We start from the raw sequence: 22,551 nt of genomic DNA, 5'->3' as shown, positions 1-22,551 counted from the left end.
CAAGAGAGAAGGCGGCTAAATACAGTTCAACACAGCTGCTCTGTCGGATCAACGCTGGCTTTCTAAATATGAACATAAATAAACCTCATCCAAAGATCAAGAGTCATATCTGGTTTATGATGAAGTGGATTCCAGCGTAAGGTCATCTTCAGAAATGTGCAAACATTTTCACTCAATTCACATTGAAGTGCTTCCCTCTTGTGGCCGAAAGTATGAACAGCAACAGAAAGACCTTTTCCATTCTTTCATTGAATCATTCTATGTGCTCGTTTTATGTTATTTAATATAAATCAACTCCTACTTATCAATCTTCTGAAATGAAAATGATATTGGTTCGTTTGATATAGTATCACAATTACTTGAAGAAATAAAGTGAGTTTGAAATTATTTCACTATCTGGATTTTTATTCATTTCTATATATTTTTGTCCAAATCAAATCAAATATAGTCCTACATATTACTTGAAAAACGTAAAACTATTATAAATTGAAAATAAAATACACAATTAAAACTATATTGCAATATAATGCTAAAAAATCTAAAAATCTTAAAACTAACATTCAATTATGAAACAAAAGCTAATTCAAGAGATTATTGAAAGGAAAAGAATTCAATCACTCTGAATAATTCAATTGTATTCCTTAATGACATCATCCTTCAGGATGTGACATCATTGGTGGGAAGACATCAGAAACTGTATCAGTGATGGCTTTGACGAATCTGTGATGTTTTGTGGTTTTAATAGATTTGACAAACTCTAAAATATTTCACCTTTTGTTACTCAAATTTTCATGTGTAATGTAATAAACATAAATGATTCTATTGACCCTAACTTTTACACACAAAAGAAGATTTTAGCTTAGTTTAAACATATAAATAATAAATTGAATGAGCTTCACCGAAACAGATGAATGATAGTCTGCTTCAGCTTTTTATACAAATATTGACATAAACATACAGTATTCCTTTCTTTAAATGATGAAGTCATTTTCAATAGTTTTATGTTAAAGTCTATCTGATTGCTTGCAGGTGATTATTATTTAATTATTATCAGAGAAACAGCAATCATTTGGCAATAACATATTGGAACTATAAGCACAATTTAAATGGGATTTTTCTGTGGTCAGTTATGTCTTAAAAACTGTGTCTGCTGGATGTTTGCTTTTTAAAATATTTTAATCTGAACATTGTTTTGAGTGTTAATGGGAAACGTCCTAACAGTAATCAGAATAAAAGCAACAGTCATGATAAATTAATCTTCTGGAGACACCTTCACCTTACTGTGTGTTCATTTTAATTGAAAACACAAATCAATTATTTGTCAAGCAGATTGATCTAATTGAAGAGAGAACACAGCCTAAATAATTACAAGCGCTTGCATTTTACACTCTTCCTCACAAAGCAATTAAACTAATGTTTTCATTTCTTTAATTCTATCTGTTCAGATGTTCAGAGTTGCTCGAGTGCCTCGCGGGGCTGTTTCTCTCACAATGTGTATAAAACATTCAAACAAAGAGTGTGTGCGTGTGTGTGTGTGTGTGTGCAGGACACCGGGGCTAGTTGTGACACTCTTTACTTCCATGAATATTTCTCAGGGTTTTTAAATCATATTGAAATGGCTAAAGTGTCATTTTGTATGCGTGTTTAGATCTCCGGGCGTGTTCCACATTATTTGGGTACAGAGTAGATTATTCTATTTGAACCCTCAGTAAAAAAAATTAAGAGCGTCTACATCTAACCTAAACATGAATCTTTTATTATTAGTCAAAGAAAAAACACACATTGCTAGATGATCACAAACAAGAATATTCCAGCTAATACATACTGTATGATAAATAAGGATATATTGGTATAAACGCTTCTACAGGAAATATTTTCATCTTTCCTCTGACATAAACCTTTCTAATCCACATTTCTCCTCATTTACAGTTAAATGACACATATTTACAGTCTCTATAGAATAATTCATACCAATTCTTCATGAAACACTCCACAGAAACCATTACACCATTTCAATATTTGAACACCGCATATTCACGAAAAGCATTGTTACACAAACAACAGAAAACACACTCCAGTCGCCAGAAGACGTTGAAAACTTCACACCTGTTGTGTTCAAATATTGAATGTCAAAGAGAAAAATATTGTGGCCTTCACATATGATAAGTCTGCACAAGATAAATGACAGAGAATCTGACTGATGCGTTCTGTGATCATGAAAAGTGCTGGATAAGATTTCCAGAGTTTTGTTGTTGTCGAGTGGAAATACGTTAAGATGCTTCAAAAACTAAAATAATCATCGTCTGTAATTTGTGATTATTTATGATTTGCTATTATTTGTGTAAAACTGTGAACTTTCAACAGATGTACATGGTCATTTAATTTCCTTCCTTAAAATGAACGGTTCATAATGAAGATTTTTGTTGTAAGTGTGCAGCCCTTACGTACGTGTAAACTGAAATGAGTAATCATTGAAGACAAATGAGTTTATATGTACGAGGCTGACTTGAAGTCCTCAGGAACATCACTGTCCAGTTTGCAGATGACCTTGTAAATGGCTTTTTTCCAGGAGGGGTCGGAGTCTTTGGACAGAGAGATGGCGCTGTAGAACTCCTGAAGCGTGGTTTCAGCAACCTCCAGAAATCTGTCTGGAACCTGACAGACAAACGTTCAAAACATTACAGACAATCCCAAACATACTGCATGTACGTGACTCCAGATGCCATTGTGTATTCAGGGACCATGAGCGACTTCTGCTTACACATCATCTTTAATGTACTCGTGTTCAAGCTCGCTCACCTTTGCAACTCAAGTTTTTGCACACAGTAACATGTACTAGAAAAAAAAAATTCTGCAAAAGTTGACATAAAAAATAAAGTGAATATACTTTACTATAAAAACTGTGCAAAAACTTGAGCAAATTGACCCCAAAAATAGGTCAATCCTAGTAGTTGTTTTTAACCGAATACAGTGTCAGAATCATTAGGTTGCTTCGAACCTAACTGCTTGGAAAAGGCGCGAAAGAGCAACGTTCTCACGGCAGGAATTCAGGCGTCGCTTGTTTTCTTTCATGTGCATCTCCAGACACAAAAGCGTCCCCTGGGAAAGGAATGTCTTGGTGCTGTCTCCGCTCGTTCCCATTGGGCAGCTCAATGGCTCTTGGGATTTCTGGCTTCTTTCGCATCAGTAGCAATCCAAACAGCGCTCAGCCGTGGTCGGGACATAATCTGAAATTGTTTTAGTAGATTCTGCGGCTTCCTCTTCCCACAGTTTGACGCCGCAGCATTGAGCGCTAGGATGTGGGCTCTCTGCAGGTGCGGCCGAGAACAGACGTGGCATCGCCCTCATTTGACCATAAGAAAATTATCCACTTCTAAATTTACTTTATTTCAATACCAATTCTCTTTAATAATATTGACTTTTAAATGCAGACTTGACAAATCTGAGCTCAGTTTGAGACATTGTTGACATCTCTTCTGAACCTCTTTTTCTCAGGAGAAATACAGAGACGCAGATGAGACCTAATCAAATCCCTTTAATCTCACTGACTAGAAGCAATAATTGAGATCTCATTTGTGTTTTGTGTTCTTATGGGGACCTCATAGCAACATTAGCACAGAAAATGTGAAACAAAAAGACCTGATTCTGTCGGAGCTGGATTATTAGCCTTAGCATACATAAACCATGATCCATCATTTGAAATATCAGGAGCGTGTTCATACCTGGAAGTCGTTGGCTTTGTTGTAGTGCATGTTGAGGGCACGGAAGAGCTCGGACTCTCTGCTGATGGATATGTCCTTCACATCATGAACCCCGTCGATGACGGCCTGACGTGCAAACTTCTCCATTTGGATGTAGTAAAACTCACGGAAATTACTGAACCACTTGATCAGCTGCGACGTGATGCAACGGTTAAACTACAAACAAACACACAACAGTTCATCAAACATTTACAATGTCACTGCTCATATGGTGGAGTCGAGGTCTGAGCAAACGCACAACAATAAACATCAGTGTGCAACACATTTACATTTATTCATTTGGCAGACGCTTTTATCCAAAGGTACTTTCAAGTAGTTTTTTTACAGTGTCACATCAGGTAGCAGAGCGATCAGGGGTAAGGTGTCTTGCTCAAGGGCACTTCAGTCATGACCTGCTGGCACTGAGATTCGACACAAGCCCAACGCTCTAACCGCTAGGCCACAGCTGACCCCTGCGACTCTTTCTGAATAATCCTGTATTAAAGGTCATCATTTAACATCTGAATTCAGAGTTTCAAATCAGCCCTGTTATTATCACTGCGTATCCACTGACACAGAAGATGATGTGTGAAAATGCCCAGGGGCTGAAACTCCATCAAAGACACTTCTTCCCACGGATGTGAGAATGAAAACGACGGCGCAGATGGGTCAGAAGGAAACTTTTCCTCTTGGGTGACTTCTGTGACTGTTGACAGGGATGGAATCGGACACTGGGATTAGCCCAGTCATTGTCCGCTCTGCCTTCCCACAGAAGGCTCGGCTCGGCCCGGGACAGACGAGACACCAAACCTTCCTCACTGAGGTCAGGGGAGCCCGATCACCCTGTTACAGCCCACTCGAGCAGGGCAGCTGGGGTCCGGCCAGACAAGATCCAGTGACGCTTCATGTTAATATGATTCTGATCTAATGACCACTAACAAAAATAACATTATTCTGAAGTTAGTCACATGATCTGTTCAGCGTGAGATTCTTTTTAAATAAAACAAAAACGTTTGGATATGAAACATAAACGTGTTGTTCTGTTAATATTTTAATAGTTTGCTTAATAGGGTGTAATGACATTTGCTATTATTTTCCATTTTTCCCAACTAAACTTTTCTGTAATGTTTTTTAAATTTTTTATGTAACAGGGTTGACCGAAACCTGTTTCAGTGTCAATAAAAATATATTTCCAGAAAGTTTCCGTCAGAACGGTCACAGTTTGCTGGGATTGGGTCTGCTAATGTGTAGTGTCTTAAACACACGCGGCTCCGTCAATCATGGGCTGGAAAACACACACAAGCAGCTAAAGCTTTCTCCTGGTTTGTGTTGACTCATCACAAGGACGCACACTCACAGGATGTGTCGTGTGTGTTGTTGTATAGGGCGGCTCGGTGCTCTTCTATTGTTGACTCCTGAAAGCTGGTGAGCTGAAGGGTTAACGCTGAATAGAATAGCTTGCGCTCCTCTCCGTCAACCCTTTTGTCTTCTTTTGCTGACTTGAGAAACTTTGTCAAAGTTAAACCAGCGATTCAGGATCGGCTTCCCCAACATTCAGGAACATTTGCTCATCGCTCAAGCATCTCATGTTGTGTTTGTCTTTCTAAAGCAACAGTAAGCCCTCCTCTCATCATAATCACATCATTTGAGTAGTCTCTTATTCAAAACACAGTCAATTCTAGAATAAAACTCTTGTTTTTGTTTTATGTTACTGATTATTCATTAAGATACATTTGTTCTGTATTTCATTTACAGAATTTCAGTTTCAATTCAGTAATTCAGTCATTTTTGTTTGCCAAAATAATGGCTCAATGTTTGTTACATTTTAGCAATTTCCAAATTGATCTTTTAGTTTTAATGGAAGGTTACCCCATATATTGTGACCCAACTATTGGGCCTATACAACATATTGTGTAGTTTTAATGCTGGGTTGTGTTAACGCATTGTTGGGTCAAATATGGACGTCTTGTAATTGTTTTGTAATTGTAATGTAATAGTGGAAATGTTCAATGATGTCGTGTGACATCTAAGCCCTGGTCTGTACCATGAGCACAATATTTGTTTAATAACAAGAATACAATCTATCTCAAGTGGCTGGCCAATCATTTGATTTGAGATGAATATGAAATGTGACGTACCTTGACGTCAGGAAAGAAGTTCTTGAGTAGGTTTGAGCTTGGGTAGCGTGTGTAGAAGAACATGAGTTTGGCTTTCTTCAGGTGGTTTGGAGTCAGACCCTCCTGAATGTACAGAAAGTCAAGGGTTCCAAAACCTCACAATAAACATCAAGCAAATTTCAGAAAGTTTTTAGGAAAAAAACGAATGAACACAGCAACAGTCCTTCTCCAAACACACACACATTTACATTTTCTATTCATCTGTGCAAATGAATGACACGAGACAGCCCCGTATTGACCAGAGAGTCGATTAAGACACGACAACATGTGTTAACTAGAGAAAGAGACACACAAATGAGATTAAGGACTTGAATTAGAGACCTCGGATCTGAGCGCTTTGCCTCTTGTCTGTCCGCAGTAATTGCTTTGTTGTGAAACACTGAGTGTTAATATAATAAAGAAATGACATTTTCTCCAGGAAGATGTCGGGATCGGTTTACCTCCTTCTACATTTAAGCGGCACTTAAAAATGGTGAAATTCTGTTTGCTTTCTGAAAAGGGTTTTGATTTATGGGAGTCCTCACAAATAATATCAGAAAGCTTTTCTTCAATGTGAAGAGGTTCTGGATCAAGTAAAAACCCATCGATTCTAATGAGAGCGTAATCCTTCTGTCTCACATCGGCAGGTTTGAAAAAGTGCATTACAGAAATGTAATGTTGTTTAAAAGGCAAGCATGCGGTAAACTGTGATACCGGCACACGTAGGACGCAGTGACCATTGATGATGGTGTATAATGACGGCTGAGAGCCTGCTGTTCACAAACATCTCAAAGTGACCTCTCTCATCCTCTCCGATCACATTGAGAGTGCAGGAACATGTTCCGTAGCTTTTCAAGTCCGGCGGAGAAAGAAATCACAGAATTTCCAGATGAGAAACTGTTGCTTTTTCTGCCTTTGAAAATTGGCTTTTGTTCCTAACAATTCTTATCAAAGGCGTGTATTCCTTTTTATTTGTCTTTTCCTGGACTTAAAGTCATTACTGAGCCCAGATTAAAGAAGATGCTACAATTTTCTTTGGGGTTACCGAGATCAAAGCAAAAATTCTCCTTGAAGTCTGCGTGAGCAGAACTGCACACCGCTGCTGCACTCAATTCAGCGATTGTTCGTCCAGCCTGAGAGCCGCTCGTTTGTTCGCCCGTATCTTCATGTTAACTACAATTAAATAAAAACAGTCAACTAAACAAAGAACACAATCCAGAGATGATGTTTCAAGTCAACTGTCGGTGACTTTCATTGTGTTTTTCTTTCAGGACGAGCTCAACGCATCTGTTTTGAAATCCTAATAAAAATATCGTCTGTCTGAAATCGTGCAAAATATGAAAGAAATGACACGGACGAGATCCTTTGCTTTTGCAATGAGATTGAAAGGAGACGTTCGCATGAAATGAGGTCTCATGATTGTTCTCAATAAAAATAGAGTAAACTCTCATGTCGTGCTCACAGTTTTAGAATCTACATACTAAAGTGTCGACATAAAATCAGCCGATGTACTGTATGCTGCCACAATCATTTTATAGCTCTTAACTCGAACTGTTTGCTCCGTACTCTTCTTTCATGCTTTAGACACTTCATCCACACTAAACATAGTCGTATTACTTGCTATATACTCTCATTATATGCTTTATATTGTTATCGCATGCACTTTACTCTTATCACATGCTAACTGCATGCTTTATATACTTTCATTACATGCTCTATACTCTTATCGCATCCTTTATATATTCTCACCACATTCTCAATACTCTCAATGCACGCTTCGTATTGTTATAGCATGGTCTATATTCTAATTGCTTGCTATTTACTCTTATTCAATTTAATTTGATTAATATAGCGCTTTACACAATGTGCATTGTTCCAAAGCAGCTTTACAGGAGAAAATAAGAAAAACTGAAAAATACAAAAATGTCAAACACAGCACAGTGCATGGTGTTTGTAGAACAAGCAAGATTATTCTAGTAAATCATATCTTATATCTAATTGCACACTGTGAAACGTTGCTGTGATTCCGTAGCAGGTTTGCCATTAACTTACTGTAGATTGAATTGACATTTTTGTTGTGAGCATAACCTTACAATTTATATATTTTTCTTTCATAAAACAAGACTAAATATCTTAGGTCACTTTCTTGTTATGTAAATGTAACGTAATTGAAGAAGTTTTAAATATGTTTATATGTATATCAAAAATGCTTATTTTTCTCTTCTTGCTCATTTTGAATCTCAAAGTGTTTTCATTTTGATTCAAGTAATTGAACACAGTACTAATTGGAAAGTTGTAATTAAGTTGTAATGAAACCTACAGTAAATTACTGGCAAACCTGCAGCAAAACTACAGCAAAGTTTCACAGTGCATGCTCCATACTGTTATTGTTATGACCTGCTCTATACTCTTACTGCATCCGGTATAGTGTTATTGCATGTCGTATACATGAATTTATGGCATGCTCTGAACTCTTATGCATCCTCTGTATGCTATACTGTAATTGCACGCTCAATACTAATTGTAAGAATTACAATTTTAGGCAAGTTAAAAAAGGATATATTGAGTGACATGAAAGAGCTTCTCTCCGCCATACTCTGCAGATCTCCACACTCCAATTTGACATGAGGCAGGCAAAGCGCGTCTACAGCCACCAGTCCTGGCGGTCCGGGGCGATGGTGGTGAACTAGATGTCCAGAGGTTACCTTAGATCGCATGGCCACACTTTCCCAGGTGTGCTCCATGGAGTCCGGCGACGACCGCTCCAAGGACGGAGGCAGACAGGGGAGCGCTGAGAAGGCTGAATGAGGTCCGTATTTCAGAAGGTGCTCCAGGATCTGGCTGTCGTGAAGCGGATTACCGTAGCCGAACTGGAAAGGGGACTGGTGGAGCGGGTAGGGTCTCTTCACACCCTGACCGACCGAGCTGAACTGGGAAGGTTTACGAACCACTAGGGACAGAGCTTCTGTCTGGTGCTCTGGGCTGTTGACAGGCGTGCTCTCGAAGCGTTCTGCCGATATGGTGTTTTCGTCCGAGTCCGAGAGCTCCGGAGGGGAATCCCGCTTAGTTTCCTTCTCGGGGTACTCAGGACTCGGGCACGGCTGAGGGTGGGGTGGCTGCTTTGGGAGGGCCGTGGAGAGTTTTCGGAAGACCATGTCAATGCTGTCACTCACAGTCCTGGTCAGCTCACATTTTAGAGTCTCCTGGAGGTTCCTGATTTCCCCGTCCGATGTAAAACTGCTATTGTCCGCATTCAGTTTGTCTTTGTAGCTGCTCTGGCTTTTTTCTTGGATGTCCCGATCTTCTCCCCCGACCGGCGCGTCTTCGTTCACGCAGTAATTCTGATCATACACGTGGGAGATCTTCTCCTGGAGCTGATGGAGGAGACGCTGCATGCTCTGGAGCTGCTCCTTCAGTTTGTGACACTCCTCGTCTTTGCTCGTCTTGGCGCCGTTGCCTGTCATGTTAAACTGACTGGGTTCCTGGTGTTGGGGAAGTCTCTGTTTGCGCTTGTTCTCCTTCAGAATGTCCCGTCTACAGCGGATGGCTTCACATTCATCCTCTCCGTGTGACCTGGAATTGGGTGAGCTCGACATGCCCCGTATGATGTTCTCCACCCGTGCACGCTTCGCTTGGAGGTGTTCGGTCAGCGGCCGCTCGACATCTGTACTTGAGGGCTGGCTTCCTGAAGACTGGTCATCGGTGCTGTCTTTAAAAGACAGGCAGCTCTGATCGTCTTGAGCCAAATCTGTCATGTTGCATTCAGGATCCACCAAGCTAGAAACGTTCGGCATGTAAAGGAGGTTGTTGTCGAGGGACGTCAGTTTATTGTGAATAGTTTTACGCAGGAGGTGAGATATGATGGAGCTGTTGTGGTAAGAAGCAAGGGACTCGTCGTATGCGTTTCTGCGGAAACAGGGGAGTAGGAGGTCAGCTTTACTGACTTCCGGGCGGTCCTCGCCCGGCTTGTGCATGCTTTGTTCAGGCGGACTCAGATTCATGTCGGCTGCTGTAAGCAACGTTCGGCCGTATCTGTAATACTTTGGAAGAAAATAATGGATTTAATAAATAAATAAGACAATTATCACAGTGACTTAGATTATGCCCTGATATATGAAAAAATGCTGTCTATACTTCTCGACTTTATTTCTTGTCATTATTATTAATATTTAAAATAATTGTAGAAAAAAGATGATATGCTGTAGCTTAGGTGTTTTGATGCAAACAACGGTCGATATTAAATGCAACTTAACATATTGTGAATGATTATGATATATTAAAATATTTCCCTTTGAGCCTCTGAGCTTCATGTCTGATCTTTTCTCTCTACAAACATTAGAACTGCAAAATATAAAAGTAAAATAAATATTCCAAGAGCGAACAATAGCCATAGTTTACATTTATTGTGCATTTTACATCACACACACACACACACACACACATTTATTGATTTAACACGATGACATTGTTCTGTTCATTTTTTTATTCTCTGTTAATTTATACATGCACGTATACAAACAGTTTGAAAGATGATGACGTTTAAATAAAAAAAATTACTTTGTCGTAAATCGTCATTAAAACGGACTCACACATTATAAATGCACACATATTGCGCGTAAATATATGTCATAAATGCAACACTACTGAAACTATATAACGCGTTTAAACACGTCCACAGAAAGTGAAGCGAATTTAAAAGCATCAGTTTGTCTGAGAGAAAGTCGAAGGCACGAGGAGAGGAGAGGCGCGCGCTTACCTGTTGCTCTGGAGACGCTTGACTGACAGTGCGGCGCCGCTCGCGCTCTCATCTGACTCCAGCGGGGTGGGTGTGGCTTAACCCGCCCTTTACTAATGCACAGCCAATCACAGGCAGCTTTCAGCAGCAGAGATGCGCTCGCTACTCTTGACTTTATATCATTGTGTTTATTAACTGTGTCGCATCGCGTGTGTTGTGCTTTGGTATCTGAGACAAAAATCAACAAACTAAATCTATTATACTATTAACACAATAGATAATTGCATCAAAAACATTCAAATATAATCATAGCAAGACAAAACTAACACGCAGTATACAATTATTTCAGATATAAAGCGTACATTTGACATCGCATTACACCTTTATCCAAAAGCAACTTAAGTGCATAAATACATTTTATTAGTCAACAACGAACGCATATTTATTTGTTTCATGTTGTTTACTCATAACAAATAGATTAATTGATAATAAAAAGAAATACGGGGACAAATAAATGGTTCCGTCCTTTCCCCGTCCCCCTCTCTCAGCCGATGATGGTACCTCCTGTGCGTCCCTCCTCCCTCCGCTGGCTTTGGTTGGTACGTCCCGCCCTGCTTCCGCTTCCGGCGGTGCTGTGAAAGCTGCAGTGTTCGCGGTCCACACCGACGAAATGTTGTCCAGTTCCCGCTGTCTCACCCGGAGCCTCGCGCGCTCCATCGGTGCCCTGCGACAGGTACGTGCGTCTTTAACGCTCCCGCGTCCCGCCGAGTGACACGAGCGCGAATCACGTCATTGACGGTAATGAGGAGGACAGTGGCAGGCCGCGCGCGCGGGCGGGCCCAAGGGCAGCAGGACACACACACACACACACACACACGTCACATATCAGCAAAACACCGCGATCAACACATTTACACGCGTCGATTAACACGGCAGAGGTCCAGCGAAGAGTCGCGTTCAGAGCTGTGGAGGACTGTTCGCTGTTCCTCTGAAGTATTGAGTGACGTTATTTGTGTTCGGTGAATGTTATCTGTCATTTATCACGTCAGACTGTCACCTTCCACATCACAACACGTGCGGTGTTTGTGTGCTCTTAAACACACACATTACCTGTCGTGTCTGCAGTGAAACACAGCGGAAGATATTTAGAGAAATGCATCAGTGGTTTTGTGTGCATACAATGGAAGTCAATGGTGTTCGACGTCCTTCAAAATATCTTCTGTTGTGTTCTGAAGAAGAAAGAAACGAGGGTTAATAAATCAATCCCTTTATTGTTTTATAGGTTTCTTTGCTTTGCATTACGTTTTAAATAAAAATACAACCACTTTGTCTTAAGCAATACACTTTTATATAAACAAAACTTCATTTAAAATGAACCATGGTCGTTACCGTACGCTTATACTATAATAAAACCATGTTTAATATTTGTTAAGTGACGTGCCATAATATATCTACCAGTCTGGAGATTATTTATATGAGCCGATGACGTTTAAAGCTGTTTGGTCTTCATTTCCATGTGTGTTTGGTAAATTGAGGAAACATTGTGATCAATATTTTGGTTGGAGATGTTAAACTCATTATAGTGTCATTCTGTGCCCTTCATTATGTTGTTAATGTCCAGCTCTAGTTTGCTCCCTGATCACCATTTGAACTCTAACATACATGAATCATGTGACTCGCTCACATCTGCCCCTGACCGTCACGTCACATTGCTCATGTGTGTTTAGCATGATGGCCGCATGTCAGTTGTGTGTTTAAATATAGCGTCTGTATGTTGGCTGTAGTAATGCCGTTCATGTTTACCATACACCTTGACGGATGGCTTTGTCTTCTTATTCTTTCAGGGTAATAGTGTTCTTGCCCGACAGGCCACGTCAGGTGAGTCATACTTCTGTTGGCATGTACAGATTCACAGTACAAGGAAGGATGTTTAGGAAATAAATATTCATAAAAGCCTCATATTGCTTATATTCTTACAGTGCTAAAAGAAAATGATGTCTTTTTTTCTACAGGTATATCAGCTAGTCAATGTGTCACCTTCAAGAACAGTGTGTGAGTATCGTCAAAGAGCTCTTACATTGGTCATTATGTTATATATAATATAATATTATATTACAGTGTTTCCCCACCCCGTTGAAGGTCGAGTTATTTTAATTTTTTATATAGCGCCAGATCACAAGAGAAGTCATTTAAGGTTATCTTATATAACATCTTTTTCCCTGATTCGCAAATTAAACAAACTAAATAGCATTATGGTATTTCTCTTATTTACACGGTGGCACGTCATTTCTGTCTCTACATGGTCGAGCGTAATTCTGCTCTCTGTATTGAGTTCCACGCCAATGCACACACGCACACAGGTGAGCACAGTCCCACCTGCAGACACCGAGCGCATGTCGCATCAACCACCTGAAAAGCAGATACCAATATTTGCGTTTTAAACGCTCCCAGTGTGCTGAAAATGACGGCATTGGTTCTTCTGCTCCGAGTCTAAGTACAGAAAAGACGCCCTGCCCCTGACAAGCAGCAACACCATTCAGTGACCACCCGATGACAGGGTTTCACACGGCTTGGCTTCGTTCCACCTGGACCACGAGAAATAATAAACCATCAAAACATCAGACTATTTCTGTAGTTTAATTTGAGCAGCGCGTCTACATAACTGAGTTGTACACATTATGTTGATTATACTTATTATACGGATATCTTTATTTAGTGCCAAATGTGCTTCATCTGAACCCTTTCTGCTCCTTGAGCGCTGCTGCTCCCGCCAGAGATGCGTCGCATACAAAGACATGCAGACACCAAGAGCAGGTTAATAAATGGACACTTTTACTGTAATGAAAATACAGCAGTAATAAAGTATGTTTAGCTGTCAAGTCAGTTTACTGTTTGCTATGTAGGATTGCGACAGATTATAAACCAAAACGTCTTGTATCTACATTTAGCATTAATAATATTCATAGCAATAATAATCAGCATTTCATAATGAACCATGTTTTAATCGGAAAGATTGTTTTTTTCAATATAAAAATAGACCTAGGACTTCTCGTACAACACATTTTGTCACTTACCAGGGCTTACTATGTTTCAAACATACTGTGGCTGTCAGAATACAAATGTAATGACCTGATAATTATTACATAGGTATTCTCTGGACCGCATCCCCCACAACCCCTCCAAAGCCATTAACCTAGAGGAAACACTGTATTATAATTAGATATTTGGGAAATTGATGTATTGTGATGGTTTTCGGTGTTCATTTTCAGGAAGTGTGAGAGCAGGTCAAGTGTCTATCAGATAAGATACTTCAACACCACTGCAGCTCACAGTATGTATTAAATTCACAACACACGTCCACAACACGCACTAGACACACAGTATTGCTTAAATATACTATAATAAATGGTTACGCATGCACATGAAAGGGCGGGCTTTGCAGAGAACAGCCAATAGCGTTCAACATGAAAGACACACATCACCATATCAAAGTGTTTTAAAACCTGCTAAACTGGTGAGCCACAGAATTAGTTAGCATTAATTAATAAATGAGGTAGAAAAATACCAAAGTAATATACAAGGACTAACTGCTAATGCTGTAGTTCCTGTTACCCTACTTGATTTTATTTGATACCATGCAGAGCTTAATAAGACAGACACTGACAAGGAACAAGAAAGAGAACAACATTTATTTGCGGTGGTAGTTAATAGACGGAATAATATCTTCCTCAGATGACGGTCACGTACTAAACAAGCAAATGGATCTGTCTTTGTTGCAGGGCATTTGAACTCATACAGTCGACATGAAGTTATCGAGCCTGTTTGCTTCATTTATTATCAACATAAATGATAAAAACAGATATGCTTTTTTGAGCCGGCTATTGTGACCTGATAAACGCTTTATTGTTAACCGTCTTTCACCAGAGTAAAATAGGCCTATATGCTTGTTTTTCTTTTCAAGAACATGTCAAGAGAAATAAACAAGATAACCATATACCACAGGCTGTCAATATATGACTACATTGTGTTTTGTACATTTGTTTTTCTATGCGTTCGCTCAGTGTGGGTTTAAACGCTGTTTAAATTTTTTTTATTGTATTTCTTTCTTTTCATCATATAAAACACATATACAGGATATAATATTAGTTCAATATTTAGTTATGATTATAAGCTTGATGTAAAATTTTAATTAAATAAAAACGGAAAAGTTACTTAATTTAAATAAACAACTATTTGAAGAAATAATTTTTTAAGCTCAAATATGATTTTATTGAAATGCCCATCCCTGTGCCAACCAGTCCAAGTTTTTTAGCTATGTGCTTTTGTGTTTGTAAAATACTTTATTTTGCTACAAAATTCAAGTTTGATGCCCAGAAAGCATCTAGAACACCCAAACAAGTTTAGTATTTTAGAAAATTGCAAAAAACTGCCTGACTGTCCATAGTGTTATCGGTAAACAATGTCAAATGTGTTGTGATTGAATTTCAGGGAATGAAGTGATCACGGTAAAAACGCCAGCGTTTGCCGAGTCCGTCACAGAGGGAGATGTGAGGTGGGAGAAGGGTAAGACTTCATCTGATTTCAGCTTTGAGCACGTCTGATGTGTTTCTATCATATTCACTCGGTTTCATCTCTTTGCAGCTGTTGGAGACACGGTCTCTGAGGACGAGGTGGTCTGTGAAATCGAGACTGATAAGGTAAGAGGCACAAATCTTTTGTCTGATTCAGGCCATTGGAATAAAAATGACTTGATGTCTGGATATGTTGTTAGTTCAGTCTGCTGTTCAAGGCTTGGCCACATCAGCTAGGGATGAATGAAAAGTGTTTTGTGGTCCATCACACAGACGTCGGTGCAGGTGCCGTCTCCTGCCGCTGGAGTCATCGAGGAGTTACTGGTTCCTGATGGCGGTAAAGTGGAAGGAGGAACTGCTTTGTTCAGACTCAAGAAAGGAGGTCAGTGGGATGTTTCTTGTTTCTAACAACTGTTATTAGGGGCGTACTGTGATTAAAGAACATTTTTACTGTCGCTAGATTGTTGTTTTATTACACAGCTGCGGGTTTAAAAGTAGAAATGTGTGTCATGTTAAGTCTGGATGGACTATTTTTCTATTACTGACACACTTCCTGTAAACCCTCGGTGTAAACAGCTGCTTTTAGTGTGAATGTACGGGCTTCACCTAGTGCTGTCACGATTATGACATTTGGCTGATGATCAATTATCTGTTTAATTCTCATACATTTTTTATTCAGCTTTGAAACGACCATATTGTTCTGAATATTAGACTGTTTTTATTTTCTCTTAAAAATGGGGTCATTATACATTTAAGGTCTAAACTTTTACATGTCAATAATACAGACGCCAGATACGTGTAAAACGAGTTTGATCAGGAGTGAATTGAAGCCACTGTTAAAATGCTATCAGTCACAGAAAGCTTGTAGTCTGTTTTTTTTCTCACTTGCAAGACTACAATAATATTTTACTTCAATGTTAGTAAAGTATATACAATAAAATATGCAGTATGCAGGCACTACAGCTCCCCCTTGTGTCTTCTATGAAACCATCGCGCTGAAGTCAAACAATCGCCATGAGATGATTATTTAATAATGGTGACAGCCCTAGCTTCATATACATGTGTCGGTATTTAATTATACTGCTAATGTTGATGTGGACATGACAAAATAGTGACATAAAGCTGACAGTGTCAGTTGATCTGATTGATATGCAAATATCAGATATTATCAAGAGAATTGTGCTGAATATATAAGATGGCAGAATATCGTAAATATTGTTGAAAATGTGCAAGGTATGAAGGGAAGAGCTGTGGTATCACACCTGTTTCTCTGTGATGAGTTCATCCGTGAGTTTGTTGGTCCGTTGCTGTGGTTTATCATAAAGCAGACCGAGCAGCCCTGAGGTCTTCACTATGTTAGATTTATTGTAAAGCAGATGATCAGTTTGAGTGTTCATGCTTAGGGTTTATATCTAATAGTAGAGGAGTCATTCTCAATAAGCTTTCAATAAAAGTATTATTCATATGGTGTGGTAATGATTTCATTGAATGTAATGAGCTGAAATAGATCTAGATCTCTTCTATTCGTAACTCTTGTTTTTATTTCATATGTTCTGTTATCACTGTCATTGGGTTGTTGTTTAAATGTTAAAGGTTGTGAATGTTTAAGTCTAAGGCCATGGTAATGTAATGATCTCAAACATGTTTAGTTTAGATATAACGGATGAGTATTTAGTTATGTATGGTAGGAAGTGGTCGTTATTATAAATGTGTTTCTCTGTGGTTTAATGTTTCAGCTGGAGCTGGTAAGACAGCAGCCGCTCCTCCACCTCCTGCAGCTGAGCCTCCTGCAGCCGCCGCTCCTGCTCCTCCTCCTGCTGCTCCTGCGGGACCCATCCCCACCACCATGCCCCCTGTACCCCCTCTGCCCAGTCAACCCATCCAATCCACACCAGGTTAGTAACTGCCGCTCAAGGGTTCTCATTCTGACTGTGTTGACTGGAGTTTGTGTTCAGAGCGCTCTCTTCTCTTTTGACTGTTGCAGTTTCAGCCATCAAAGCCACGGCGGCTCCTCCTGCAGCTGCTGTAGAAGCTGGAGCTAAAGCCGTCCGCTCCGAGCACAGGGTACCGCACCATCTTTTTGATGCATATCAGTTCATACTCTGAGCCGTGCTAACATCAGATTGTGTTGACGTTCAGGTGAAGATGAACCGGATGAGGCAGAGGATCGCTCAGAGACTCAAGGAAGCACAAAGCACATGCGCCATGTTGACCACCTTCAATGAAGTGGACATGAGGTTTGTTCGACAGCAACCAGAAATTCACAAGTCTTTCTTTAGTCATTGGCGGTGTAAATGTTGAATTGCGTCTGAACACTCCTTAATGACATTTCATGGAAACTGCAGCTTGATGAGTCAAATATTATTTGAATATCTTAAAGTAAATGAACATTAGAAATGTTGCATCTGCAATAAACAAATTAACTAGAAATAAATAAAAAACTTAAACTATCACTGAGATGGATTCAACTTAAGTAGCAATATAAAATTACTATAATAAAATTTCTGAAAATAAATTCAAATCATAGCTAAAGGAAGCGTTTCTCACAGTATTTAGCATATTTGTCCTAGCAATAATAAACACTATTGGCTGTGTTAAAATCGATTTATTAGCATTGATCAGCACTGATGCATGAACTACACCATTTGACAAAACAAACAATATTTGAATGAATATTTAAGAAACTTAATGCATATTCCTTACATGTGATTTAGATTGTTCTTAGCTAAGAATGTAACGTGAAATGTGCATTTCTGTTTTCCTGCCAGCGTGTCTATAGTTTTCCTTTAGGGGACTCAGCAGAATTGATGTATTTTTAAAACGGTGTAAAGTCTGCTGATAGCACCGTGAAAATTTCACTTATTGCCCAAATGTGATTAGAAGCTGCGCAATGTCCATCTGAAATGGTTATAGATTGGAATCTGCGCTACAGGAAGAGATTTCTGAAACCCAATCGCCACTTAAAGCCTGGAATGTAAATATTTGGTCCTAATGTTGGTCAAAACAAAGATAAGAAGGGTAAAATGCGCTTTTATTAATTTACAAGGAAACGTTAATGTCCACAACCTCCCTCCCTGACCCCTGAAGAGGACTGTTTCTCCTCAGCGCAAATGGGCCGGATCGTCTTTCAGCTCCTGCGGCTTCGTGTTCTCACATTAATCTTGTTGGCATCGACGGGATGGAGGAAGACTCGACCGGGGTGGGGTCGGTCTGGAGATGGAGCAGCGGCGCTCGCCCGGCGGCCTGCTAGCATCTGCCCTGACGTCCCTGGAGATCATCCTGCGTAGGGAGCGCGCGAGACGCCTGCGACGTTATGGCCTATTACCACCGGCCAATAAGATTTGAAGGGTCGGGAAAGTGAAGATTTTATCACGTCTTCTCTCCTTTCTCTGAGAGCGTGTGTCTTGGGACGGCCATAATCCCATTAGCGGAGAAACCGGAGAGGCTAAACGGAGTTACAGACAGGAAAATAGAGAATTACAAAGAGCTTTTTCAGCCATAATCTCAAAACGCTGATTTCTACACCCAACGGTCGTGTTAACTAGACTGCTGTAGAACAGAGAACAAACAGGTTTCTAATGCGTGTCGTGTGATGTCCCCCCCTTTATTATCACACGAAAGGGACTATATTTATTCAAAAATTACTTAATGAAATCTTTTCATAAAATAATATAAGCATTAAAATAAGTGCCGACATCTTAAAATCAAGATGATTGTATAAAACTGTCAGTTCTGGTGCTTGATTCTCATTGGCTGAGCCGAGTTCTAAACCGTTATAAATACCCCTATTTACATAGAGTAAATATCACTTGATTTATCACTTGATTTTAAGAAACCTTGCTACGCGTATTGAATAACAGTTATTATCTGTGTATTGTAGTGATAAACACAGAGAAAGATATTTGGAAGAAAGCTTAAAATCAAATCGTTCTTGGACCCCATTGGAAAGAACAGTGACTTTAATTTTCTTTGTTCTGTTGAGCACAAAAGACATTATGAAGAATGTAGGCAGCAACAGTTCTGGGACACTTTTGACTACCATTGTCTTTTTTCTGGTAGTCCAAGAACTGTTTGGTTACAAGAATTCCTCCAAATATCTTTCTCTGTGTTCAACCGAACAAAGACATCTATACAGATGTGGAACAACTAGAGAGCGAGTCATTCATTTTGGGGTGAAATGTCCCTTTAAAACAAGAAATATCTGCCCATCAGGTAAAGATCAGCTTTGGTCAAGATCCAGCCTAATTCAGTAAACATTACTTGCATTCCCAAATAGATCAAAATAGATTTTGATTGTTGACTGTGAAGGCTGTTAAAGTCGAAGGTTGACTGATTTTGTGGCATCGAATGATGTGAACATCAGCTTGACAGTATGAAATGGATTGATTTTGGGTGTTTTTATTTTAACGCACTTTTGTGTGTGTTTCTCTGACAGCAACATCACAGATATGAGGAAACAGTACAAAGATGCTTTCCTGAAGAAACATGGCATCAAGCTGGGCTTCATGTCTGCGTTTGTTAAAGCGGCTGCTTACGCTCTGACAGACCAGCCTTCAGTTAACGCAGGTACACACACACACACACACTCCCGCTGAGCATTGCTCTAGTTGAGCGTGTAGCATCTCCTCACTTCAGCTGGTGAGCACGTGTGGTTCTGTGGTCGTCTGTTCTGACTCTAAAGAACATGTTCAGCCACCCTTCTGCTTCCTTCCAAAGCCTCAATGGTTTGGCCTACATTAAACATCACATTTGACATGATCTCATGTGTCTAGACCATCATATTCCATCTGTGTGCTCCAATAAATCTCTTGTGTTGTCTTCACAGTGATCGACGACACGACCAAAGAGATTGTGTACAGGGATTACGTGGACATCAGTGTGGCCGTCGCTACACCAAAGGTAATTCAGCGCATGAAACACTGACTCCAGAATCACGCATCTTTAAAACGTGTATCCCCAGAGTTTAAGACGTGATGAAGACATTTCAGGCAGTGCTTGAATGTGTGTCTCGATGTCGTCTCGCAGGGTCTGGTGGTGCCCGTGATTCGGGGTGTGGAGGCGATGAACTTCACAGACATTGAGAAAAGCATTAATGAGTTGGGAGAAAAGGTGAGAGATGCTTCAGTTGAAATGGGACGCGAAGCCGCTGCGTGTTTAAAAATACATTTACGGTTGGCGTCTGATGACGCGGTTATTTCACTGCAAATGGAGCAGCTCACCATAACTAATCTTTATTTAGCTAAATATGTTACATGACCTGAATAAACAGCACATGAACGAGAAACACACTGAAATGTTGCGGTTTATTTCTCCAATGATCTGTTCTCTATAAAATACAAGTGTTCCTTACTTGTGTTTGTTTATTTGTTTTCTGTTTTTTAGGCTCGTAAGAACGAGCTGGCGGTGGAGGACATGGATGGCGGCACGTTCACCATCAGCAATGGCGGCGTGTTTGGATCCATGTTTGGGACACCTATCATCAACCCCCCGCAATCTGCTATTCTGGGCATGCATGGCATCTTCGACCGGCCCGTGGCTGTAGCTGGCAAGGTTAGCCGTTGTGTTTTGCACATACTGTATGAATCCATACGTACGAGTTGCGTCCATCTTAACGTTGTTTCTGCTTCTCGCGTTCGTTCAGGTTGAAATCAGACCCATGATGTATGTGGCTCTGACGTACGACCACCGTTTGATTGACGGCAGGGAGGCGGTCACGTTCCTCAGGAAGATCAAATCTGTGGTGGAGGACCCTCGGGTGCTGCTGCTGGACATGTGAGCGCGCTCGGACCGCCGGCCGTCTCCTCACGCGCACGAAACACGTCTTCGTCATCATCTCGCGCAGAACGTCTACATTTGTGGATAAACTGGAGGACAGACGCATCACTGGTAGAATAATTGACGGAACAGTTGATGGGATGGGGATTTGCATTGATTAGCTTGATATTATGTTGTTTAACTCTATTGTCTGCTGGGTATCACAGAGTCTCTCGCTCTCCTTATTCCTTAAATGTGTGTATGAGACAGCGCACAAGCAGCGATCTGTGCAATTATTTGTTCTCCAGCGAAACGATTATAGTAATATACAGTATATCATATATTTAATCTTTTGGATGTAAAAAGAAACATTTTCAAACTTGGGTAAACAAAAACCAGAAACACTGTTCTTCTGTGTCCAAGAAGTAGTTTTTTTGTACACGCTTTGGTACACAATATGTCCCCACAACACCAAAGGAACGGATTCTGTTGACCTGTGTAAAGAACCAAAACTATATGAGGACAAAATAAGATTTTAAACAATAAAATGAATGAAACCCAAAGTTTATGATGCATTACTGGTTGTTTTTGGATCATTTTTTTAACACAAAATAAAGTAAATGCTGACATGATTCTCACCCATGATCATACCGTCAAATAAAAATAACGTCAAATAGTTTTATGTCTTTTAATAATTGTCCCTGTGTGTAAACTCGGTCCCTAAAGTAATCTGCTTCCATGTTTCTTTCTAACATTTTGTAGTGTTACTGAATTGTCCTTGGATCTAGACAGACCCCTGTCTGCTGAAAGACTTCAGTCGCTTTTAAAGATCCGACTTTTTTCCATTCACAATAAATGTGATATCTCAGATTGTCACATCGCATCTCTGTTCCGTTTGTCTTGTGTAAAACCCCCTTAATCTAATAATGTCATGCTCCACCACCGTGTGTCCACTACAGCGATCTGAAATGACAGAACTTAAGTTTGTTTTGTCAAACTCTAAAACATTCCATCCTGTTTGATAAAATGACATAAATCACTATAATAAATATGAACATTTTAGGAGAAGCGTCAAATATTGTTTTCCTGCATTGCATTTAATGTCTTCTGAACAGAATTGTATTCAAACATGACGGACCGTCGTTTCCCGAAGAGAACCAGATGAGTTTCTCCTTGAAGATGTGAGAGTTTGTGTGGTCGTGTTTAACACGCCATGAGGCTTCTGGAGAATGTGAAAGAGCGTTCCAGTCTCTCATGTCTTCAGCTGAAGGTCAGGATGTGGTGACAGAGCTAATACTTTGGTCAAATACTAAAGATAGTTTGTGGTCCGTTGGTTTGTCATTCTCACGATTAAAAGATTACAAACCGAATAACATGAGTTTATTCGTTCCGACAAGCGGTCACGGTTCATCAATAAAGAGACTGTGATCTATGCTGAACGAATCGTGTTTCACCGCTCTTAAAAGTGAAGATTGTTGCAGAGGAAGCTTGAAGTGCTGCGTTCGATTCGACAATTTCTCCAACGTTTACCCACCGTCTCAAAAATCATAGCCACATTGACATCTACACATCTCTGACTGCTGGAAACTTTCCAG

General features: G+C 40.0%; 2 protein-coding genes across 2 annotated transcripts; one reads left to right on the top strand and one right to left on the bottom strand.

Moving 5' to 3' along the window:
- Positions 1-1,736: 1,736 nt before the first annotated feature.
- On the bottom strand, positions 1,737-10,777 carry prox2 (prospero homeobox 2). The gene is made up of 5 exons (XM_079458109.1): positions 10,653-10,777; positions 8,458-9,936; positions 5,879-5,986; positions 3,723-3,917; positions 1,737-2,655 (listed from the first exon to the last, which is right to left on the bottom strand). Exons 2-5 carry the CDS (start codon positions 9,895-9,897, stop codon positions 2,488-2,490), a joined length of 1,911 nt encoding a protein of 636 aa, XP_079314235.1. The 5' UTR covers positions 9,898-9,936; positions 10,653-10,777; the 3' UTR covers positions 1,737-2,487.
- Positions 10,778-11,178: 401 nt separating this feature from the next.
- On the top strand, positions 11,179-22,324 carry dlst (dihydrolipoamide S-succinyltransferase). The gene is made up of 15 exons (XM_079458925.1): positions 11,179-11,364; positions 12,476-12,509; positions 12,644-12,683; positions 13,901-13,962; positions 15,120-15,194; positions 15,273-15,328; positions 15,476-15,584; positions 16,939-17,097; positions 17,187-17,266; positions 17,342-17,439; positions 19,638-19,768; positions 20,028-20,101; positions 20,228-20,311; positions 20,585-20,752; positions 20,844-22,324. Exons 1-15 carry the CDS (start codon positions 11,302-11,304, stop codon positions 20,976-20,978), a joined length of 1,368 nt encoding a protein of 455 aa, XP_079315051.1. The 5' UTR covers positions 11,179-11,301; the 3' UTR covers positions 20,979-22,324.
- The last annotated feature ends 227 nt before the right edge of the window (positions 22,325-22,551 follow it).

This window comes from Barbatula barbatula (genome assembly GCF_947034865.1).
Source record: "Barbatula barbatula genome assembly, chromosome: 6".
NCBI lineage: Eukaryota > Metazoa > Chordata > Actinopteri > Cypriniformes > Nemacheilidae > Barbatula > Barbatula barbatula.
This window is presented reverse-complemented; position numbering and strand designations above follow the sequence as displayed.